Here is a 26,428-nt window from a genome sequence, read left to right as displayed (position 1 = left end):
TCTTTTGGACAGAATTATGGATGAATCAGACCAGAGTCTGCACTTTGAGACAGTTGTGTTTTTGGCAATTACAGCACCATTAATAATTATGTATAGATAATAACCTACCAGAAATGCCTGTCTCTTTCTCATTTTAGCAGCATGCTTGAATGAAACAGTCCTCTTCAAAAACTTGCTTTGTACATACAAAATCAATTACAAAAAGGCAGAAATTACAGTGAATTGGGTCCAAAATGTTCAAATTGTTCAACCACATAACTCTTTTACCTCTTCACTATATTTTATCAACTTTCACATACAAAAATTCAATTTTTAAAAAAAAATTAAAACAGATACAAATGTGTTTTCAAAATCTCCTTTCTGCATACCAAACTAACACTTAATAAACCACTAAATGCAGCTTAAATTAACAAAAACATTTTGCCACCCAGCACTTGTTTTAAATTAATTTAACCTTTCACTGAAAAATTAACTGTCAGTTTTAAATCTACAGTCTCTCAACAGTCTTATTTGGAGGGAATCCTAAATTCTGACAAATATTATTTTTTTAGAATGTACAATATATCACCTGCAATGGAAGAAGGTGGTAATGAGACTCAACTATTAGAAAAACAGGAAAAATAGGCACAGCACACTGAGGTTGTTCTACTATAATACTATAATCAGAGTTTTGGAGCCTACAAACCCAAGAAAAAACACAGTAATGCCACAGAAGTATGTCAAAGAGCATGTGGTCCATAGAAAGGAGCCTCCCATCCCAAATCTGTGCACAGACAACTGATTTCAGGCAGACTCTGCAGCAGCAGATTCCCAGACACCAGCTGGGTCACTGCCATGCAGGGATGTTTGCTGTTTGGTGAGCACATAGTGAATCAGCTCACTTGCCCAAATTAAGCTGGGCTGAACTATGTCACTGAAGCTATGGCAGGATTCATTTCAATCATGACTGCACAAAAGATTTAAATATTCTAAATTCACTTATGAGTTGGGTAGCTTCAAATCTGGACTCCATTTAAAATGTTATTTTTGCTGGATGAGAGAAAAAGCAGCTTCACTGGAAAACATTCTGTAGTGAGTCCCAGCTGTTCAGCAGTAGTTTGAAACTGTCTGAAATGTTGAAAACATTGAGAAGTCCTCTGCAACTTACAAGGCATCAGGAAGAATTTAGTCATTAAGTTTTCCACTGAGCTGATTTTGCAGCATAGGAAGTGCTGATTTGTTGTCTTCAAATAATCTGGTCTTCATCACTTGTACTTTACATTTCTCTTATAAATTCAAATTTTTTAATAACTTTCTGCCTGAAACTAAGGAAAGTTTTGACCATATGTTTCATGATGGCATTTGCAAAAGTCAAGTGAAAAAACCAGTGCTAGCAATCTATTCCAGTACTGTTGCCAATGATTTCTCCTCTCTCCTAATACTCTAATTAATAAAACCACAATGTTTTCAATTAAATTTGCTTCCAAGAAAAAAATATAGGAGGTTTAGTAAAAGATAAAGTGATATCTGATATGCAATATAGAGGTCCAGACACTCAAAACTCTGAGTCTAAAATACCTTGATGTCCAACTAATTCTCTCAGTTTTAAATACATGCAAACCTAACTGAAAGCCAGACAGGAGGAAGAACTAAAAACTAAAACCCACAAATCCAAAAATCTCAGAGCATGTAATTTGACACTTACATAGAAACTTACTTGCTTTATTATATCCTGAAAAATCTCAAGAGGCAGATCATGGATTTAGACACCTCTTGAACCATTAGTGCTACAGATATTACTAAAATCTGCTGAAATTATTACTTACTGCATTCACTATTCAAAGACCAGTATTTTCCAAGGATTTACCTCTCTATTGCATTAGCAAAAATAGATTTTTTCTCATACAGAAAATAACACAGTATATCAGATAGAGCAATGTAGTTACTCTGATAAACTCTGTGTGTTTTTTATGGCAACCACTGAAATTATGTTGAAAGCCCAAAATAAAACGATCAAGAGTAAATGTAAACATATATACACACTCCTAAATTGTAATATCAAACTTCAGCTTTTCTTTCTCCTCAGCTTTAGTCTGTCCTTGAGGAAAATCAAAGCATGGTGCACAGAAAGCCTGATTGTAGACTGTCATTTTACAACAAATTATCTTTGTATTTCATTTATCAGATGTTATTAGCAGAAAGCAAACACAAATTTTGAAAAAGAAAATAATTTTCCCCCAGAATCATTTCCACAGTGACAGAGGCAAGCACAGAAAACACATTATTGTGACTGTGTTTTGTTCTTAAAAAGAACAGACAAACCAGGGCTGAGGACATCTTGTAAAAAGTCATGATGATTTACAACAAACCATTTTAGAACATATGCTGCATATGCCTGGTTAAAACCATTACACAACGTTCTATTTTCCAGCTAACTTCTGCTCAGCTGCTGGCTTTGCAGGAGGAAAATATCCTGCAGTGAAGGACACAGAGGACAAACTCAGGTATCAGGCAGGGCACATCTGAACCTGCAGAATCACAGGGCTGAGTAAAAATAATCAGGCACACACTCCCATCCCTGCAAGTCCCCACTCACCCACACTCCAAGCAGGGCAGCAGATCCTCCTGGCTGCTGTAGGACAGGCTAGGCTTAATTAAAGAATTACACATCTCTAAAGAGGTAAATGACAGGAGGGGTTTATGATGCATTTTGGGTTTAAATTTTGTTGAACTGAGTGTGGTGGGTAAACCTTGGCCAGCTCCCAGACCCTACCCAGCCATGGTCTCATTATCCCTATGGCACAGGGAGAGAGGAAAGATGGAGAAGATTCCTGCTCAGGCTAAAACAGAGAGATCACTCACCAATTTCCATCATGGGCAAAACAGTGCCAGCAATCTCCAGCTAAAATAGATTTGGATAGTGAGAAACAGCCCCAAAAAGATTAGAACAACACTGTCACCCTGCCCTTTTCCAGGCTTAGTTCTCTCCCCTCCCTGTCCAGCAACCTTGTCCCTTCTTAAATACACTTTCAGACACATCACTGACTTTGCTGATGGCCTCAGCTGTGGAACAAATCCTAAACAATCCTTGCCTTCCTTGTCCCTTCCTCTGAAATCAAATCCTACCAGCAATGTTTGAGGAATGCTCAAGTCAGCTTTTCTGAGTAAGGTTCACTAATCACAACTCTGGGGACACCATATCACTGATTTTTTCACCCAAATTCCTGTAATATGGCTCACATGACCAGCTGTTAACCATAACCTGAACCATGCATGATTCCAAAAACACCCCTTTTTTTCTTACTGCTATAACCTCTGCAGAGCAATTCCCTAAAACAACATCAGACTCCATATTTCAGCTGATACCATAAGATTGTATTTTGCAGCTGTTATATTTCAGCATTTTTAAGTTCACAGTATTTTCTATGATGCCATCTGAACTCTTCATGAAGTAATTTCTCTTCCCCCTCTGCACAGATAGGGATTCTATTACGAGGCACCTTATCCCATGTGCAGGGCTCTTAGTGCTTATCACAATGCCACTTCTCGATTTACATAGCAGGATTGACAAATAGATTCTATCCATATTTTTGTTTACTGAGCCATTTCCTGTGGGGAAACAAATTTAATTTGAAACAGCTCTGAAATCTAGTGATGGAGAAATCTAATATGTGCCTGCCATACGAAGCTGGGTGAACGGAAGTGCAGCAGTCAAAAAGTCAAAATGGAAAAAGAAAAGTAGATGGGGCAGGCACTCAAGTTTTAAACTATTCTTCTAAGCTTTATTTTCAATTTTTGCCATGCAAGTCTCTTACTTCCTCATTGAGCTTCTTAATACTGCATGATTACTTCCTTGAGTTCCACTCCCTAGATCTATTTCATTTCAAAACCAGGGACACAGAAGAAAGATTTCTAAAAATGAAGGACACTAGTCTTTGGCTGTCAGAATCACAAAGACAGAAATGATGCTCTCAAAGGCTCCTATGATTGTTTCAGGACTGATATGACTTAGGATTGGAAGAGTCTTAAGAACAGAAGAATTAAATTATGAAACAGAGCTGCAGAAACTTTCACATAAGTGCTGTTCACTTCCCCTTCTCATCATTACTTTTTCCCCTTTGTTAAACAGAGATCAATAAAATCATTCCAGGCGTAGGTAGCTGGCATCTCAAACCCATCCTCAAGCTATTTCTATACATTCGAGATGATTCATATGCAGAACTGCAGCATTTAATCTTCATGAAACAGAAAATGTGAGCTGAAACCTCATGAGAACTCCAAAATTCTCTCTGAACTATTACATAAATCCCATTTTAAAATGTTGTCAACTTTGAGAAAAGATCTGTAAATTATACCATTTCCTGAAGATCTTTTTTTTCTAGGAAAAAACTGAAGAGTTCCAGTACTCTGATACCACCGAGAAATTTGTTTTCAGACTGAAAGAACATAAGAAATAAAGGCAGCAGCATGAAAATCCAAGTTTCCTACCTTTTATTCACCAAGTACAAGACTAGCTTTGGATCACTCAACCTACCAGGAATTTCCCAGTGAAAGGGAGAATGCTGGTAGGAGCAGCCTGGAGACTGTGATAGTAACAGCTCTTCTGGCAAAGTGTGAAGTGCAGATGGTGTCACAGATATGCCAATAACTTAAGCAGGAGCTTCCAATAAAATCTCTTGTAGTGCTTAGTACACTCTGTGAATAAAAGTGAAAGGGGCAGCCTGGGCTCTCTGGCTCTTTTATTCCCCACGAGGGCAGTTTAACTACTGTACATCCAAGTGCATCCCCCAGGGAAAAGCCTGCACTCCAGATGTGTTTGTGTCTGTCCCAGGCATCAGCTACCTCTAAGCAAGTCAATTCAGTCTCCACAGAAGTAAAATCATCATCAGAAACACAGGAAATACTTCCATCTGATCTACCTTCCAGTGACAAAACCATAAAAGAAGGGTTTTTTCAAGTATTCCAAGTATTCCTTTGAGTTCCTTCCAGCTCATCAAGGCATTCAGTGATCAAAATATAAATTATCTTAAACATGATAACCTGCTCCTGCTTCTGAATGTTGCTCAGACACTTAAAACCACACTAAGGCTTCTACCAGAAACCATCAATGCACTTGTAACACCATTGCCCATAAAATTAAGCTTCTCTTTCCCAAACTGGAGATTGGAATGCACACTGCAGACGAGATCATTTACTGACAGAAAACTAACACATAAGGTTTAAACACTGAAGTGGCATCTTCATGTTGGTGATCTGTTTTAATTAGCTTTACTTTTCATGTAGGGTAAATAAAACATTAAGGAGTCAGCCAGACAGAGACACCACAAACTGTTTTTCAAATAGCTCCATGAAATGAGCAAGAATAAAGCTTGAAGAGTGTTATATTTACCTCTGTAGCTCCCAGGGCACTTTTAAGAACACTGGGTCAGGTACACTGAGACACTGAGAAAATGTGCAATTTCTTTCCCACTGAGCTGTCAAGGCACTCATGCTGTGAATAGCTAACACCCTTCTTTGACAACCAGGCAAATATTTCTATTTTCTGCCATTCTAGGCGTGACGTATCTCCACGTTGCCTCAGTTGATTTAGTGCCAATTTTAGTCAAACTTTAGATGTCTGAGCCAGTAACCGGACAAAATATTCTTGATGAAGCCTTGCCACAAACTCATAGACTGCTACTTAGAACATTTCCAAATAGTTAGATAGTAAAGAAGGCTGTAAAGCTGAAAAAGCTGCAGAGAAGCAGAACACACAATCACTGAACTGCCAGAATGGAGATTTAAGTAGCACATACAAGTCAAATATGCTGCTGCTTCTATTTATTGTTAACATTGCTTTAAAAAAAACTTCCTTATATAAAATTAATTAAGATGATGCTGTTCCTTGAGACTGTGTTGTTCCTTGAAATCAATTCTGTGTTTCCCATCTTTCAAAAATACATGCATTTATAGAAGCATAATTAATAACCAAGTTATTGAGGCAAGGCCAAATGAACACATCTTATTCATGTGGCAGTAGCACACAGATAATATAAACATTACTTTTTCTTAATACTTAAAAATATATATAATTACAGTTCACTTGCACCTACTGACCAAAAGTTTTCACTTCTGATACTATGAAAGAGGAAGACAGAATGAAGGGAACAATTCTTTCAGTGGGGACAGATCCTGTGGGAAATGCTCTGAAACCACTGGATCAGTACTTTAGAGTTCTGGGTTTTGTTCATGGGAGAAGAATAAGCAATTGGTAATAATGGTTCAGTGTGTGAATACTCAAATACAAAACACAATAAACTCTTGAGAGTGCAGACTTTGTGCCAAGAGTTTAAAGCACTTCTGAGACTGGATTCCATCCTTTAAGCCATGCTGCACTACACAGCATTTCCTCACTCAGAGCCTTTATTTCCAGCAGGATTTGGTTTAGTGTTTTAACTCCCATACTTTCAATCTACAGAGAATTAAAATGCACATTAAGTGACTAAGCCCTAACCAGTACTTACCAATACTGGCATACCCAGGCGTGGATGGATCTCCTCCACTGTTCAAGGAGACCATAAAAGCTTTATCAGCAAGGTCTGCAGTCTTTGGCAAGTCACAAGGATCAGTGTAAAGGAGAACACCACCAAACCCTGCATCTTCCAGCAGAGAAAGCTGAGGGAACAAAGCAACACAGGTGACCATTAACAACAGCAGTGTCAGAACACATCATTTTTTAATTACTGCTGAGATTGAGGCATCCCCATGCACCACGTTCAGAGCTCTGAACCAAGCTGCACTGCCAAAGTGCTGGTACCACCTTAACAGGATTTCCCATGATATAAACACCACCCTGAAAATGCCTCAGTTTTGAAAATAATGTCACTAAAACATCTTGAGTTGACCTTCCCTCTTTTCCATGTTTTTCCTGTAAGATGTCCTTGCTTAGCTCAAGGACACAGCACATACTGAATGTTTGCCTACCCTGCCATCAGCCTTCCACAGATTTCTGGACACAGTTACTCTTCAGTTAAGAGAGAAAACAGGAGTTTAGAGGACATTTTAAAAAGTATAATTAAATTTAAAACTCCAGTCTATCTCACCCAAATGTTTGGATCTGCCTCCTGTCAGACAAACAGCTTTTATTTTGTCTCACTAGAACACCAAAGCTTGAGTTGCAACTGGCAATTGGAGTTTCCAAAAATCTACAGATCTGGGCTGGAATATCAGGCAAACTTCCCCAAAGTCAAGGACAAAAGCATCCAGGAACCATAACCTGCAGCAGCTTTTTTGACTGGGAAACCCCAGGTTTTTTCTTTTATAGAGAACTGAAAAATAAGGGGATTTTATTCTGAAACGAATGAAATCGAACTGTAATGTGGCAGATACTCCCATGAAATGAGATGACCTTTCTGTGTAATGCTCTGCATACTTGGAATTGACTGAAGACTACTCACTGATACAAAGCTATATTAATTTTTCAGACAGAAGTAATTCAGGTATTTAAGGATTATCTTACTATTCACTGAGCTGCTCTACTGAGGACTTTCCAAATGTCTCCAAATGGTCTGAGGAATGACTGCAGGTCATGTTTCTCCACAACTCTCATTTCACAGGAACCTGAGAACTTTTTACTACACCTCTGTTACTCAGTTCAGTCATTTTATTCTTCTGTATGTATATAATTTTCAATTTATCTCCTAGCTGCTGGTATTAAGGAATGTTTATGCACAGTTCTTGTGGCTTTACAAGTATGTAAATTACATGAATATATGGCATTCAGCTTGAGCCTCATAAGCATTTGGTGTTCAGTTCTGCTTTACTTGACAGCTAAGACAGAAAAAATATAAAAATAGCAGCCTACTATTTGCATTATTATAAAAATAGCAAACTACTATTTGCCATTTCTGTAAGTAAATATATCTAATATTGTGATTTGCTAAGACTTTGACACTTATCTGAATTCAGATAAGCAGATGCAAGTTGAACCTGTGAGTCACTTAATCCTACCTATCTTACTCAAACAAGCAATCCACAGATGAAAAGGGGTTCTCTCTTTGAGAGAACTCTAGTCAGATGAACAGGAGAGTGAGAGAAGGTGATTAGCTCAGATGCTTCAAAATATATTACAGACCTTAAATGGAATGCAGGAAGAGGGATTTCAGAAATGGTAGGTTCATTTATTATTGTTTTTAATTCATGCTTGTATTCAGATATTCAGACAGGATTTGACTGCACAAAAAATAGGGTGGGAGAACTAGGGACACATCATAGCTAAATGATATAACAGGCAGAATTTAAAATAACAATTGCCTTTTCCTACCTCCATATCCAGTATCATTTTATTAATCCCTGGTTTATTTAATAGCACACAAAACAGGAAATACAGATGCCTTTTTTTTTATTTTAAGGAGAATTTTAAAAACTTTGTACTTAAAAAAAAATCACTACTAAATCCCTCAGTTTCAGTGTGAGAAAGTAAGTACACCTCTGTTATTCACAAAGTGCAGCAACCATTGCTGCCATGGCTACAATCTCTAGTAAGGAGTTGTGTCACACACGTGAAATTACAAAGCAGCTTTCAGATTTCAGCTATAATTGCTGCTTTTTAACTTTACAGCAGTGACAGCACAACTATATTAACAATAAATGTGCTTTGTTGATTCCATTTTCATCCTAAATACCTCAACACTTTACCAGCTTTAAATTGTCCGAGCACAAAGAAGCCAAAGAAGGCTCTGCATATTTTTTTACAAGGCAGAAGATTGTAGATTAATTCCTTCAGGTAAACCAGTGCACATGGATTATCTTAGATTGCAAAACCATCCAACAGCAAAAGCTGCTCCTTATGATTTTGGATATATGCATTGTCCCTCTCCCAAAGCCATAAACATCTCAGAACAAACTGAAACAGCAGAGCCCTTGAAAACAGATGCCAGTGCCCACTGTTAACCCTTTAGTTATTTATGGCTGCTGAAGTCCTCAGTTTTTAGAGTTACCTTAAAAAATGTGACTGTTCCAATTCAGTATATTAAATCACCCCATAAAGCATTCTGGACTCAATTTAATCTAATATGAGACACTTGCTGCTTTATCAAAGACTCTGTCGTGTACCTGGGGACAGATCAGCCTTGTAAACTCTACACACCACCAGGCACCATTAAATTGCCTTTTAAAGATGATATGGCTGAAGCAGGGAAAAGACAGATTGCAACAGTCTACAGAACTTAGCTTGGCTCTAAGGGGAAAACTCAAAGCTGCTTCTCTGTTTTAACTGCACCATCTCTGATGGCAGAGGAAACATTTACCTTCTGCACATACAGGAACACAGAGCAGGTCTCTGCTCCACATTTCAGACAAGCTTTACAGGGTCCAAAAGAAGCAAGCTGTGCATGACTGTTTGCTGAGGAAAAAGAAAGGAAGCAACAGGAAACAGGGAGCACTACCTCTCATAGGTGGCTTTAATGTGTTTTAGCTCTCCTGAGGCCAGTGAGCACCTGAATGAACACTAAATTGGGGGTTATATTAATGATCTGAACACAGAAGAAAGCTACCAAAGAGAACAGGCTGCAGCCTCTGTGCATCTCAGCATAATGCATAAGAGCTGCCCATCACTGACTGGTGACAAGCAGGGAAGCAATGCACCAGCTACTGGCCTCAAGCTGTATTTATCTTCCCCCTGAGAGCAAAGTCTGACTCTGTGGAGATCTTCTCCCCTGGTCTCTTCTTAGCTGAGACCATCCTTGCACCTTGTGAGCACCAAACAGCCCCAAACCCCTCAGGTATTCAGCATTCCTTGTTTTCCAGGGACTGCACTGCACTGGTTACCTGCTAACCCCAGAGCCTCAGAAAATTAAGGATGTGCACACTGAGGCATGGAGCTGCTCCAGCAGCACCCTCACTCTCCAGCTGCAAACAAAGAGTGACTGAAGCAGCACTACTCTGATGGTCTGGGCATGGGAGCCACATCTGGGGTTGAGTTTAAGCTGTCATTTCATGGGCACAGAGCAGAAAATCACATCATGCTTTGGTCTCACCTGGATTACAGCAATTATGAGTGCAGAGACAGCCAGGAAAGGGTTTCCTGCACTATTCTCTCACTGCATCTGAACAGCTGAGATCCTGTTTCTAGAACCTATGATCCAACAAGACCCTAATGTTTAAAGATAATTAAAGAAGCATGGCATATTTTCCTGCCTTTTGTTGATTCCCAGCAACAGTTCTGCTTACAAATAATTTAGAAAGTAGCAATGCATGATCAACTTACCAGGGGCAACACAACACAGAATATTCCTAACAGTGACTGGTTAACAATGCTCATGAATGCACCAGGAAGAAAGAAAAAAAGATGATGCAAGTAACTGTGGATTATATCAACCTACTAATTACATATTAAAATAGCTTCTCATTATTAACAATTCTTCTCATCATATTTGCAAGTGGTTCCAGAATATGGACTAACCTTCTGAGAGCCCACTGTACAGCCAGTTCTGCCCCTCATGGTGTTCACAGTATCAGCAGTGCAGTTTGTGCTTTATGAGCTACAACACCAGCCCTACTGCTGATAAATATTGCTCAAGTCCACTTTTAGACTTGTCCATTTATGTGTCCTGATCCACAGAAACGACTGAGCCACTGATTAGCTGGCACAGAAAACTTATTTCACAGGAGGAAGTATCTCAGTATATTCCTGCAAGTCCAATGAAAATGGGATGTTGAGCAGCCAAGAGGCAGGTGCTGTTAATACATGACTGAGAAAGCATTTATAAAAATTGAAAAGCTTACTCCTTAATGGAAGGGGGGAAAAACATGGAACGAGTCAAGAGACAGAGTGACAGATGTAAAGGAATACAGAAACTTGTCCACAGATTAGACACCACAAAATCCAGCCTCAAGAAACAGAGCTGTGAAAAACCTGTTCACTAATCCATGGAACAACCTGTTCTTTTATTGACTGATACATTATTTAAGAGAAAGGTCAGTACAAGATACACTGGCTTATAATTCTATATAGCAAGGGACTTTGCCATCCTGGAAGGTTCCATTCTTACTCAAAACAAAGCACCAACAGTGTGTCTGGAAAACCTGATTTAAAATATGGCAACTTCCAAACACATTCCACCACTTGCAGAGAGATTTTCAAATCCAGTTTTAGCACTGAAAAAAATAATTATCTAGATCTCTTAATTTTACCATAGGTTCTCTACTGTTACTAGGGTCAATACATATCCAGTGGCATTTTCATATTTGATCTAATTCTACTTTCAATTCTATTACATATGGCTTCAGACTTTCAATCCTTACATAGCAGTAAATAAAACAATATAAATTAGCTGCACAACATTATTTAAGAGTTGTCTTCTATCTCATTATAATACCATGTACTATGCTAGTATATTTTAAAAGCCTACATTTCAAAAAGCCCTTTAAGCACACCTTGATGTCTAAAGTTAGAAGTACCTAAAAATGTAGTTCTAATCTTCAGAAGTAATTTATGTGAATGGACTTCACACTATTGAAAGGGTATCCTCACTCCTGTGCACAGGTAATCACACTAATAGATAACACTAGGCTGCTCATTGAAACTTCTCAGAGGTTTTTGAAGGTTTTTCTATATCAAAAATATGTCTGTGTCTGGCAAAGTAACAGAACCCTAAATAAAGAGATAAATCATGCTTTAGCTACAACCACTCAGAGAGTCTTAAGGACTTGGGGTTTTTTAACACTTAAAAGGCAGTTTACACTACTTAAATCTCCTTAAAGCTGCACACAAAATTGCAAAAATTGTATTTTACACAATGACTGCCTCAGTGTTAATGACATCACAGCTCATTAGACAGCAAAGGCCTTTAAGTGTCAGCTACTGACAGCAAAGTTAATTTGGGATCATGTTGTTATTGTAACATACAACCTCCTCCATGGAGCTTCAGGCCAAAACTTTTCCCCTTCCTAAAGGCAAATTCACAATCTTGCTGTTTATTACAAGTCCACTCAGTGCTAACAAAGCAAAACTTGGACACACACATTCATAAAATAAGAAACTATATCCTGTTTACATGTTGTCTCTATATAATTGAGATCCTCTTTTCTCTATCCCTTCCAGGTAAACCTTACAAAAATGCATGCAGAATTTTATACATATGGAGCATGGAAACAAAAATAAAAACTAATTAGTAAAACAGTAAGTGTATATCAAAAATACATGAAAAAATACCTGTACGTACCTAATACATAATATTCAGAGTAAAATAAAATATATTGGTTTTTTTAAATCTCTTATTGTCATTATACTTCAGTTCAATGATCAGCATTAATTAGACAAGTAACAGTAATCAGGTTTTAACTGCTGCCTTTTTCAATTCATAGTGCAATGTGCAAAAGACATGGTTCATACTCTGAGACACAGCTTTACTGGACAGGTTAATAGCTATTAATTACTCTTTTCTACTGAAGCCCCAATTAAAATCATGATGCTCTGAAAGGATCTCCCATCTCATCTGACTAATTGGCAGCACATAAAATTATGAATCAAGAGCAAAGGTACATTTAAAAGGTTGGAAGATCTCACTGACACAACATCTTTTTATTTCTGTAGCAGATTGGGTAGAGAAGTAAGATTCAGATGCTGTGGGTGTATCAGATGCTGCTATCCTCTCAATTACCTACTGCAATACAGAGCATTTGGAAAGGGCTTGGTTATACAAACAAAACTCAAGGTGGAAAAAAACCACCTATATACAAATACCTTCATCTATATACCACTCTTCCAAATTGCAAGTTTTTAACCAAGTGAGGTTTGGCTTCACCTTGTATTTTTAATACTGCACTTGGTGTTTAATCATGCTCCAGGATTCCCCATCACAAAGATCGAGGGGATGTGCAAAGGGATTTAGTGGCAGAACTCTGTCAGAGGAGGTTTTGGCTTTTGCTGATCAGCCCTCAAGGTGCTGTGCTGAGGCTGCAAAAGGGATGGAGGATGCAGGCAGTTTAATAGGGACCATGAAAAGGAACACATCCTTCCTTTTCAGCTCAAACACTGTCCTTACCTGAGGAATGGCACCATTGTTATACTGAACAAAAAGGGCTGGGAAAGGGATTAAGCTGCATAAAACTTCAAATAGCTATAAATGCATACACAGTGGTCTCATAAATGACAAGCTATTGCCATAAAGGTCTTAGAAAGGGAAAACATACTGCAATGGAATTTATCAAACTATTCCTGCCATACAGTGGCATATATAGGAACAAGACAAAAGCAAAAAGTTGCTCTGCAAGACCTTAAGACTTTGATGTAGTTACTACCAGAGAAATAACATGAAGTGCATTTATCTGTGGAAAGAAGATTTTTTAAGACCTTTTTCGTAATGACTTTTCAAACTAAAACTGGCTATCGCAATTTTAAATCTTCCATTTTTTTTCCCTTTTTTTTTTTAATATCTAGGAAATATTTTCTAGGGAAGAGAGAGTCTCCTTTTGTATTTCTTGGATGTCCTACAGAATGTGGGAAGAAAAGCAGAAGGGAAGGGTAAGAAACTTCAGGTTGTTAATCCCAAAAATCTGCATTTGAGCAATGGGGCTGAATGGCAGCGATGAGCCAGAGCTACTCTGTACATCACTTTAAGTTCCATTACATTTTAAAGTACATTTCTCTTTTATTGCTTCAAAGTCAGGTAAGTGCTACCCAAGGACTTCTCAATGAGCACTGGTCACAAGCTTGTTGTGTGCTGGCTTGACTGGAAATCCACACCTGACCTCTGGACAGCTGTGGCAGTTGAGGAAAAACCTTTGGCGACTTTTTTCCCCCCACTCTCTCTAAACCAAAAATCATCCTGGTTTAATTCTGTAATCCTTGCACAGAGAAAAATTTAACATCCTGCTCCTACATGTTGGTATTAAGCTTATCAAGAACTGAATGTTCTGTCCCATACTTTTTCCTGTTTTCTGCCTGCTCATCTTCTACACAGTTTTATCAAAGAAAAGTAATTTGTTACACATCAGCAGTTTTTAAAAATGGAATTTTTCACAATAGGGTATTTGGACAATTAAACATAAGCCAGATATACTGCCAGTTCCCTGTACTAGATTTTAGCAACTTTTAATACTAATTGAGTGCATATTTTATTGCCAGATCTTGCTTACCACTGCTAAGAAATTCACAATGTTCAATCTAATTAAAAATGAAATTGAACTACAATTCCCTAGAAACAAGGGCTGATTGGACTCAATAAGCTTTACTTAATTTATTTCAGAAACAAAATAATTGAATTGCTTACAGTCCAGAAAAAAAAAAGCTTCATTATTTGATGAGTATATAATACAAAGCCTTTCATATTGCTATTGCATTCCTACATCTTCAGGAAATACTACTCTCTCCTAAATAAGCATGTAGAGGAACACTGTGTGCATAATAAGTATCATTAAATATTCAGTAAACATTAAAAAGAAACAGGCTGTATGAATGTCCAGATGAGCAACCTCCAGAAAGCCAATAGCATTTCCCTGTTCACACTGAAACTGTTGTTTCTGATTATGTTTATGGTTATTCCAGTCTATGTTTAGACTCTATTACAGAGAGAATAAAGCTGAAGATCCATCATACAAGAAACAATTACACAAAGATATAATTATAATCTTGCTAAATCATCAAGAATAAACTGATTAGACCCTTTGTTGGATTTTATGCATTCTACCCAACTTTTAATCCAAAATCCACTGATCTGCCAACAGTCACAGACCAGAGTCAAATTTGCCAATGTCCCCTTACTTTTTTTCTTATTTATTTGTTTTCATGCCACAAGAAAAATTAACTAAGAGCAGCAGATATGATTTAAAAACACTATTCCCAGCACAGAGCACTTCTCAGTCAGACACTGTGGTGTCAGGTTCTCCTCACCCTTCTGCAGCTTGTGCAGGGCACAAAACCCACAGCAGCACTGCCCTGGGGGGGTGGCTGCAGTTCCACTGTGCCAGCATCCCCTCTGCTCACCACAAACATTTGGGGCACCTGCTCCCAGCCTCAGGGGGCTCTCAACTCTCTGCAACCTTCTCCTTCTCACTCCTGACTGCAGCAGCTCCCAGCCAGGAGATACCCCAGACACAGTGTCACAGGATAGTTTGGGTTGGGAGGGACCTTAAAGCTCATCTCATTCCAACCACCCGTGAAATATCAGCAAGAATAAGGGAGGAGATGAGCAGAGAGCAAGGGAAACACCCACTTTGTATAAACACCCCTCTCTGTGCCTCACATGCAATGTAAACTCATAATCGTTGATTCTCTATGGTCTTTTCTCAACTAAAATGCAAATATCCTTGGGGTACCTGGAATATATATAAAAAACACTGGAAGTTAGCAGTGTTGAAATGCAACCAGCCCAAGCCATCCTTCTGCCTCCAAGACAAAAGCAGGATTGTGACTCTGCCAGCTCCAAGGGGGCAGCTGCTGTATGGGATCCACCAAGGCATCAGCAGATGCTCTCAGAACCACAGAAATCAGCCAGGGATTTGCAATTAAGGCACATTTGCTGCCCCAAGTAATTTCATATTAGCACAATTTTTAGATTATTAAAACACAGCTCCCTTTACTGGACCTGTGCAGAACTAATACCTATTCACTTACTTCATTATTCTCACCATTCCTATCCAATTACTAGTATTGGAAAATTCCAGCCTTTGGCTTTGGTTTTTTGTTAAGTACAAAATATAGTCCTTGCTCAACTCTTTCCTGGTCTATTACACTGCATCCAGGTTTCATGCTTTTAAAATAATGCCTTGAATACACTATAACAGTCTCTTCTGAGACTGCATAACATTGTTATGTTATTTTATTTAATTTTATGTTTCCAAGTAGAACATGTAATGATATAGAGTGTGCTATATGTAAGCCTCAGGCATATCTATATATCAACTAGGAAAACTGAATATTATTAATTGGCTAATGAATATTTTAGCTTCATTTATGGAAAAGAGCAGTGTTTAACTACTTGGTTAGCATGCCTTTAAGTAAATCAATACTCAGAACGAACTTATTTATCTTCCTTATTAGAAAAACAGTCACAAACCAGGAGTGATAAAAGAAATGATCGTAAAGAATGTGCCCCAGTGCATGAAGTCATTTCAAGAACTATAAATATTAAACAAGTTATTACAAACCTTAGTAATAAAAGTTCTTTATAAATTATCAGTACTGATTCCCACTCCTAAACTTCCCTGGAAATTCCAAAATTTAAAATCAGACTAGTCTTGATATTTTTTTTTTTCCTCACTGACATTTCAGAAACTAAAATTTCTTTCCATAAGAACTTATTCATGAACTGTGCTACACAGGACAAATCAGGAATGCATCTTTCATACTGAATATCAAGGTTTAAAGTGGAATATGCAATAAACTGAACCACCACTTAATGTATAACCCTGGTACAGCAAAACTGCAGGCAACCTACACAAAAGATACAACAGCTGAAAAAGCCAACATGTGCAGCTTTTGTGTCTTCCTAGCTCCTTTCTTTTTCACTGCTTTCCACTCAGCACATCAGTGAAACAGAGCTCTGCCTCCTCCTGTGACCTACTAAATAGCCCATTTCACCAAAATGAAATAGTAGAAAGAGCTACATGAAGGAGGTCCAAGGTTGAAGCACTTGATGAGAACAGGGAAGGCAGCTGGATTAGTTTGGCAGTCACAAAGCACTACAAAGTCATTCATTCACCAGCACTTAAGGAAGAAAAAAAAAAAAAAAAAAAGGCCAAACCAACAACCCCCAGCTCCTCTTCAGTAACACCAGTCTACAATTAGTTCCAAAACATCAATCCAAAATTATGGCCTTCCCCTGTCTTAAAAAATAGAGTGAAAAATATAAAATGTGAAGAAAAGGTCTAACTTTCTGTCACTAAGATTTTTTTTCATGCAGTGATTAGGAAAGGAAGATCCCAATACCAAAACAAGGTCATGCCAAGGATTGTTAAGAAAGATGTGGTAGTAAAACCCTTGCTCTGTCACTCTTCTCAACTAGGTCACTGACAGCACATTATTTCTGCCTTTCTCTGACAACTTTTTGTGAAAGGAAAGGGAAGAGCAAAAGAAAATATCTTTTGAAGCCTTGTACATTAAAAACACAGCTCCCTGCAATGGGCCCATGGAAAAGATTTAGCACCACTTACAGCTCCTAGAACTCCACTAAACTTTCTAAATGACAAACAGAATACTGCAGTTGTAAGATGAATGAAAAAGAAATACAATAAAACTCATGATCAATCAACATCTGTTACACCACTGTAACTCCTAAGACAGAACTGGCAGAAAAAAAGTCTTTAAAGAATACACAACTTCACTCTGGGAAAAAAGAAAAAAACCAAACTGAAAACCAGCACAAACCAAAACAAATGCCAAACCAAAAGCCTCCAACCTAAAAACCTAAATAAAATCTTCCTCTCAACACTAAGCTACCCTACAGGACCATGCAAAGAATGAATGGTCTGACACAGAACAAAGATGAATCACAGGCCCTGGTGTTTAGCCCAGGAGAGAAATCTGTGGAAAATCAGGGAATATTTCCAAGTTCAGAACAAGCATTTTCTCTTGCAATAGGTTTGCAAAAGAGAAAGAGGGAAAAAAAATCCCACAAACAGAAATTTCTATTCTCAGCCATCAATTCCTTCTCTTTGGCAACTGACAGTGGTGACTAATTTTTTATTTACTATTGTTTGTAACTAAAAAGGTGAAAAGGGAGACAGTTCAGGGTTACAGGGCAAGCTTACTTCTGCATCACTCATTAATGCAAAATGCATCTCTATCCATTCTCTTTAGAAAATTGCTGGTTATTGAAAATCTTGTGCCTAGGCCTGCATTTAACTGCATCAGCTTTACACCACAGTAACACCCTCAATTGTCAATAACCCTTAATTGGTAAGAAACTCAGTCAGGATTTTTGACCTTTATTTGCAGGTCTCCTCTCTCAAGTAACAAGTGATGAGAGGAAACTGCCCCAAATTGCATCAGGGAAGTTTCAGTTTGATATTAGGAAAAAATTCTTCACCATGCAGGCAGGTGGCACCTTCAGAATTGCATCAGTTACTCTGGGCTGCTCAGATTTAAGCTGAAGCTGGGATATTTTGTGTATCTTTTTTCTCCCACCTCATAATAAATGGTAGAGCATTAGGAGGATTTTATATACCTGCTTTCCAATGTCCAATTCTATATCAAGAAATTTTTAAGTATATACATAGAGGACCTCATCACCAAAAGCTATTGCAGAGATAAACAGACTCAGAACTGAAATTCCCCATTTCACAGAGCAGTCATGATTATAATTAAATTGCTCCAGACATATCCTTCACTTCAGGGAGTCGAGACACCCATGATTGCTATTTCTAGAAAAGGGATATCAGGGGAAAAAATATTTCTTCCTACTTGCTTTGCAACCCATCCTCTTCCCTTAAGCACAGGCCACGCCAAGGAAGGATGTCAGGCTGACAGAGGGCATTTCTTACATGATGTTCTCACAGGGAAAGAAAGGAGGAGAGATTTTTCTGGTCAATAACAACTTTCTGAGAGAAGACTAAGCAGCTGATCAATCTGGATGAGAGACTGTGTGTGCACCTCACCATGACAGCTCATGGTGACAGGGTTTCAACAATAAAGGTGCCATGTGATGGCACTGACCTTATTGTCATGGCAGAGTTCTACCTGATCAAACACCACCCATGGCTACTTTTTCTGAATGGGAATTGTTCTGTAAAGTGTACACTGCAACACATTTAAGTGTGGTTTTTGTATTAAATAAAGTGAGTTTTAATGTGCTTTAACATAATGTGGTGTTTTTCTGTATTCTTCTTTAAACCTCACTGCATCAAGCTTATCTCTTTACTGAGAACAAAGATCTGGTGTATTAACAATCAGGCTAATTTGAATATGAAAACTTCGGTTTTCTTGAAATTAAATAACATACTTGTAGGTTTTTTTCTGTTTGCTGGTGAACAGAAAAAGGAAGAAATAGGAAATTTAAGCTACTTTCCCCCATTACCATTGCTATCACCCAGTATTGAACAATTCTGCACTGCTGGCAGGTCAGAAGCAAATCTTATTTTCTGAGTTTCTGTATGCTTTGAAATGACTTCACCTTCAAAGAAAATAAAGCAACTTGAGTGACAGTGTCAGATTTTGTCCTTGCAACTTTCAGTGAAGCTGTACAGTGTGCACAAAGTTCATCCAGTCATGTATACTTGTAAATAATATAAATGAATGAATTATCATTTAAATTAAGAGTTCATTAAAATCTCTCATTTTTTGTGAGATTCATTTTGCACTTCCAAAGAGTTCAAGTTTTTCAGAAAAAGCACATATGGAAACAAAAAACATTTGCAAACAGATTCCATTGTATGTAACAAAATACCACAGCAAAGTAGATTTCTGTGTATGATAGTTTCATATACATTTTTTAAAATACTAATATCTTAAATTTAACGAGCTATTTTTGATGAATAAAAAAGGAATGAAATTTTAATTAAATACTCTGTAGAGAAAATTTCTGCACTTTTATCACACACTGTATCACACTTCCAACCCCACTTTGCTGAATAGAGCATCTTCTTTTAAACATCTTTTAAAGATGCTTCCATCAATGTCAAATAATATACTTGGACTCCTCACAGGTATTTCAAACCAAGAAAAAAATTACATTCTGCTTGGAATGTTACTGTTCTAGACAGGAAGAGGAGGCCAGATCCCAGATCTCCTATTGCATTCCAAATGCCTTCCCTGATTCTCCTTTTTAAGGAACATTGCTGCACCTTACAGTAAGGGACAGTAATTTCTACACAGATGCTCCAGATTAATGAATTTCTAATGTCTCATAAAGATTTCTTCAACCTGTAATCCAAACGTGGCCTGAACTAGCAGATTTTGGCTTGCCTTTTTTCCTTATACTCTCTAATATGAGAAACAGGAATGGGATATGCCCAGGTGGTTAAGTGGATTAAATGTTATCATTTTTCCTCTGAGATTACAGTGGAGGCCTGACTGAAATGAGTTGTCAGGTCAGTTCCCCAGTGCACATTTTATAACACAAAACCATCACATATAACTGTATACTGATATAAGAGGCAATATAGTCAATTCCCACTCCAGGGAAAGCCAAGATTGACTCAGAAGTGAAATATATGCTTCCATCTTATTGGAAGGGAGGTCTCTCTAGGTCACCTCAAGGTCACCTCTGAGGCTGTGTGCAAGAATTCTTGTGTCTGCATAGTAACTGACAGTGGGAAAACATAAATAACAGGCTCAACTCTCAGTGCAGGCACTCCTCCAGCCTTCACAGAATGCAAACACTCTGTCCTCCATCTAAAACACTACCTGGATCTGCACATAACTGAGAGATCTCAGCCCATGCACGTTCTGTGATTATTCACAATCACAAGGCTTTCCTGGGCAGCTTTCTGAGAGGTCTGTTTGGTTAAGGGTGCTTTATCTGATGAAGAGCCTGATTTTTAGAGAAATCTGAAGTGTGCCAGTGATGTGAAATTTGAAACAAATAATGAAAAATCGCGCTAGTTATTATACAGCACCTTAAGTCAACCAAGGAAGGTAGCCCCCAAATTTTTACCTTAAGGTTACAGTGACTGTGATAATTCTTTTCTGTGATTTTTCTTTTCTTTCCCAATGACCATAAGGAAGTTCAAGAATCTTTTTATTTACAGCAACCCTGATTAACTATATATATCAAGAAGCATCCCAGTCAATGCTTAAAAAAACCAAAACAACAACTAATCAACAAAATAATCAATTAACTTGAATGAGCACAACTCCAAATATGGAGATGCTCTCAGAAAAGTACGTTCAATATTAAAAAATTTAAAAAAAAAAAAGCACAAAGAAAAACCCCAGAAGCCAAATATAAAATCCAGACTCACTTAAAAACATGATAATGTAGCAGGATAACATATAAAGGAAGCTGCCATTTTGTTAGGCCTAGATCAAGAGAAAACAACATAAGCCTAACTTTGTTGCACATGCTGTTAGTGAATTATTCACTGAGACCTAAAGAGGAAATTAAAATGCCTGAGTTCTCATACTGAAATGCACAATCTTCTCCTGTTAAGTGAAAATATGTTCACTGTGGAAGAATTGCCTTCTGCACAGAAGGTTAGTTTAATGTTTTGGCAATCGAAACAAAATATTCCAAGTGGTTATTGCTGTACTTGCAAAGAGGGTGCCAATTATATTTGTAATGATGGACTTGGTGTTTTTCCTTTCAAATTCATGCACAGGCATCAAGAGGCCCAAATGGCCAAGAGTGAAAGTTTGAGTTTGGTGTTCCATGGCATTATGCAGGCAAAGAGGGGAAAAAAAAAAGAAAAAGTGCTAAAAGCCACTTCTTCCCTCTCCAGGGAAGATATGCAGTTATCTATTTTAACCATCTATAAGCCATGAAATCCAGCTACAGGCAGTCTGAAATGAACAATTCAAGTAACCTATAATAAAAACTTTCCATTGATTTCCATTCTATTGATCATAGATTGATTATATAATGCAAAATATAAACCTCTGGTTCCATGGATGCAAATGAAAAGGTTGGATTTCAGCATCCAGCAAGTCCATCCATGTTTCTACTCAGAGTTCTGATCATGTGGCAAATTACAGGTGTGTTTGAAAAGGTAGAATTCAGATTTTCATGCAGAAATCACAAGTGCTGATTTTGTGAACCAACTCTCAGAGTTAGGTCTCTAAAGCCACACAGAACCAATGCAAAAATCAAACCAAGGTCTGTATCTGGCCCTATATCCTGAAGAGCCACAAGGTATGAAAATCATTCTTCAGTTGAGTAATCTGTGACATCCTGGTTTATCAAATAAAGCACTGATTCTAGAAATAGAACTATTTACATCTATAATCTCTTAAATCATGTTTTACATAAATAATTTATTCAAGAATAGTGGCTTCATACCTTTCAACCCAGTTTTTCAGTTCACAGATATGTAAGTAAACTGATTATTATGAAGCATTCTGAAAAGAGACTTAAAAAGACTTAAAAAAGCATAAAATGTCAGAGAAGACTTGTAACTTCTTAATAAAATAATAAACCAGCAGCTACTACAGAACATGCCATACAAGTCAAACCTACTGCAGAATGAGGGCAGCACTTATATAACACTTGTTGCATGAAAAATAGAACCTTTTCCTCTGATCATTATTCCAGAAAATATCAAATATAAGCAGTATGTTCTATGCTGGTCTCTACCTCTCCCCTTGGGGCTCTTGGAAGGGGCAGTTCTGGAAATTTCTGGCATTGCTTCACCCAGTCCAGTGGCTGACACTTTGAAAGAACCAAAAGATCTGTTCTGGCAGGATGAGATTTTTTTATATTCACCCCTCATCCCTACTCAAAGCTTCTGGATCTTCCATTTTATTTTCCTCCTTTCTCAGCTGTTGTTGAAATGTGCTGGAAACACATGAGCTGGGAAAAGGCCCAGATAATTTGTCTGTCAATGGCCCTTTTGTGAAATCCAAGCTCAGCTAATGCAAAAAGACCAGCTCAATTTGCAGCTTGGGCAGGAAAAAACAATTCCCTACACGAGCAACTCAACAAGGGCCAAGACCACTGGCAGAAGTTTGACCAGAGCATCTCTAGGAAGAGCAAATTAAAAAGGTTTGGATTTTCTGAAGGAAAGACAAAGTGGAGTTTCCTTTGCCCTGCACACAAGCAGCTGATCATGTGTGGTTTTAGGGTACAAATTGAGGCAATGGGTATCTTTGCTCAGCTCTGCTTCAGTTGCCTCACAGCAAATCCATTTCACTTGACTTTGCAGCATTTATCAGTAAATGGGATGATAGCATTTACTACTCACTTTTTAAGGGCTTAATAAAATAGAGAATGATGCTTGAGTTTCACACCTCTAAAATCAGACAGGGGCTTCAGAAGACCCCACAATGAGTTCTCTGTGAGTCAGCCATTGTCCATGTTTGAATGGAAGCCACTTAGTGCCTCAGTCCATTTTACTGCACTAAAAGGAGGAGACCACCTCCTACAACACTGGTCAGCCTTTCCCCAGGAAACAGCAATCCATGATGGGAGCTGGACTAATCTTTCAAAGGATACATTCAATACATGCAGTGAATGTGCAATTGAACAGCCAACTGAGTATATGAATATTTAGAATTGCTTCCCCAAGAGAAACATAAGCATTGAGGGCAGTGAAGAGAACAGCACTCTGCTCCAACTCAAATTGGGAAGAATTCAGTGTTTGATTCACCAGCAGGACTTCAGAAATTTCTGTATCAACATAGAACAGAAAAAGAGAATAGGAACTGCAGGTGGGAACACAAATAAGTCTGTGAACCAGTAGTGCCTCCTCAAAACATCCAGTGAAAATTGTGTGGCATCAGAAATGCAGAATAATCAATACCTACTTTTGGTCATTAACTTACATTTCCCCTCGTTTACTCTGCTAAATGCACATCTCTCCTTCCATGCAATCAAATCCAGGGGTTTGTAAGCAAAATGGAAGTGATTAATAACCAGAAGTCCTGCTACTGATGCAACCAAAATGTTAATTACTCGAGAATATTGACAAGTTGTGCTATAATTATGCTTCTTTGCAGACATCAATTGCCTTTCTCCTATCCCACCCCTTATATTCTTCTTACTGCTTACAAGAGCAAATTACTTTTTCCCATTTATACTGTAAAAAGTGGAGTGAGAATCCCCTCTTTAATTTACTGCAGTGCACTTGACTAAGGGGATAAGAGAGCAAATTTTTGTCAACTATTTCATACTCACATGGACAGATACAGATTTGATTTATAACAGCACTGGCACTGTTTCACTTTTAGGTGGCACAGGTCACAGTACATCATCCTTCAAATGCTGGATGAAGTTGGAGGAAAATTGACAGGCTCAGCTAAAAATGATTCTGGTTACCAACAGCCTTCTAGGAACTGAACACAGGACTCAGTCCTGGGGTCCAATCAGGAGTACAAAAACACTGTTTGTGACTTTCTATATGACTGTTTTTTAAGTAATCAACTACAGATTTCTCAAGTCAGTAGGATTTTCTTTCCCACAGTACCTTACAGGGAGGTCACAATTGGTGACCTTCAATTTTTTTTTCCCCAGCTATGTTTAAACGAAGTTTACGAATAAAGAATTAAAATATTATTTCAGGATGAAGCATTAGATGATAAATCTGTGCAGAAAGGTTTATTTTTTTAACTCTGGTGCCTTTCCTCAGTGGGCTGGGGTGCATTTCTTAGGGCACCCAACCCAGATTAGATTTATGATATGGAGGCAGGATGTCTCCAGGCTTCTCTAGCTAACTATTATAGTTTGTTCCTTCTGCTCAAAAGGGACATGAAAGCATTGCTATGAGTCAGAGCAGGAGGAATATAACTGATCAATCTGATCAACAACTGGTCAATCTCTCAAATGTCTCACTTTCTGATGAAGAAAAGCCAATTCAAAACAAACAAAATTTCTCAGTATTCACTAAAGAGCAAAATAGCTTATGCAAGATTCCATGAATCAAAAACCAGGAAGGGCAAACAGGTGACTGAAAGAATCATTCAAAGCACAGGACTGATGAGTATGAAACCTCAATTACATAAAGACTTTTTTGGTACAGACTGTTGTGCAGATTTTTGAAGGCCTAGGTAGTTTTCAAAGGCTGTGTGATATCTCACAGATTACAGAGGCTGTTTGAGGAAGGGGAAGGTTAAGAACATGAGTACACTAAATCTAGCCTTTGGGGGAAGAGAAAAAGGATAAAGAATAAAAGCAACTAACTCAGAGAGAATCTCTGATAAATTCAGGGTAGACAAAGGCTAAAGAAAAAGGATCACAGCAACTAGTGCTTCCTTCAAAACAAAAGAAGAACTAGCATACCCTGTACAAATACAAACTGGCTAATTAGCAAACTCTGCACCAACAATTTGAATGCATCAACCTGATAGTTTGCACTATCAAGAGAAACTCCCAGGATTTGGGGAATTGAGATTTTAAGAGGATGGTAAATTAAAGAAAACCTGAAAACCAGGATGCTCTTCCAGGGGATGTTACTAGACTATCCCTTCAGATCCAGATCCCCAGGTATAGTTTTACATGTTTCTATAATTTTTATTTATACTGCCTATATCTGTGGCTTGACTTTTTGAGAAGGGCTTTAGGAAGGAATATAATATCATTAAAAATCCCATAGCACTCATATGGGGAAATGTGTGTAGATAAAGACTTCAGGAGCCTTGCAAAAAATTCTACTGTTCAAAAAAGGCCACAAAAAACCCCAACCAAAACCCCAGTGTCCTCAATAATGAAATGCATAAAAAGTGTTTATGTTCCCTTAAAAATGTTTGGTTTTTTAACATGGTTTTTATTTGTATATTTATATGCACATGCTGTATATATGTATATAAACACACACACATATATTTGTGTTTCTCTAGGGAGAGAGGAAGGGATGGAAAGGGAGGGTCCTCGTTAAATGGAGATTTACAATGTAAACTATCATCTTCACAATTGTATGTGCTAGCCATAAAAAGTACCAGAGGGAAGGAAATAAACAATGTAGACATTGTAGAAAAGTGAAATTACTTTTTCCAAAGTCAACTTATTTTAAATTAACACAGTTATTAAATTGAAGCCTTTTTGCAAATTGCCTTTATTCCGGGAATTTTTAATATTTTCCATTTAGCAAACCCTTATCTATAAGGGCCTGCCAATAACCTCTGCAAGCCTCCACATTCCTAAACTTTATGACAGTTAAAAAGCAATTTTATGAATATTTATGAAGGCAGTAAATTATTAAAATAAATATAGATATTTACACAGTAGAACAACATCTTCATTTAATGGATGTGGAAAAAATGTTAATATGTGAACATTTTAAAGATGAAGTGGTTTGGCCTTCAGGGCTTTTGTTACTCTATTAAAAGTTAATTTAGGACAAAAATTATGGCTTTTTCACGAATTGCAACCCCTAAAGATTAAATCATGATCAAGACACACAACATTTGTCAAAAAATGAATCTGTTAATGGCATTTCCAGAGGCTGGGTATTGAAACCACTGTGCAGTTCCCCCTGAAAGAGCCTCCTCTGGTTTCTGTAATGTGCTCAGATGTGCTCTAGGGCACAGGAGCTGGGTGCTGTCGAGGGTTTTTGCCAATCTTTCTGCCACCACACATTTTATACTATTAGAATATGTTGTCTGAAAGCACAGTGGGCAACTCAAGGTGCTCTTTCTCAAGAAGGTGCTCTACACCACATGAGTGATTTGCTTAATCACTGGTAATAAACTTGGCCATCTTTCACCAGCCACATTTATAAATCCTCCTGGTTCAAGGACATGAGTCTGCTCTGACCTCCTGGGACTGGCTACTCAACCTCACCAGTCACCCCAATAACCCAAGTTCCACCAAAACACAAATTTTCCCTCCAGCCAGGACACCAGGAGACAGTCACCTTCAATCTCAGGGTGTGACAAAATAAG

At 37.9% G+C, this 26,428-nt stretch overlaps 1 protein-coding gene across 1 annotated transcript in view; it reads right to left on the bottom strand.

Moving 5' to 3' along the window:
• Window positions 1-26,428, bottom strand: part of NAALADL2 (N-acetylated alpha-linked acidic dipeptidase like 2) — a 298,774-nt gene that overhangs the window by 128,129 nt on the left and 144,217 nt on the right. Inside the window, exon 5 of the mRNA XM_056498926.1 lies at window positions 6,483-6,633. Coding sequence (XP_056354901.1) covers window positions 6,483-6,633 — 151 coding nt within the window. The remainder of the gene's footprint in view (window positions 1-6,482; window positions 6,634-26,428) is intronic.

The sequence above is a fragment of the Oenanthe melanoleuca genome, chromosome 9, assembly GCF_029582105.1.
Source record: "Oenanthe melanoleuca isolate GR-GAL-2019-014 chromosome 9, OMel1.0, whole genome shotgun sequence".
Lineage (NCBI taxonomy): Eukaryota > Metazoa > Chordata > Aves > Passeriformes > Muscicapidae > Oenanthe > Oenanthe melanoleuca.
The sequence above is the reverse complement of the archived record's forward strand: the minus strand, read 5'-3'. Positions and strand labels throughout refer to the sequence as shown.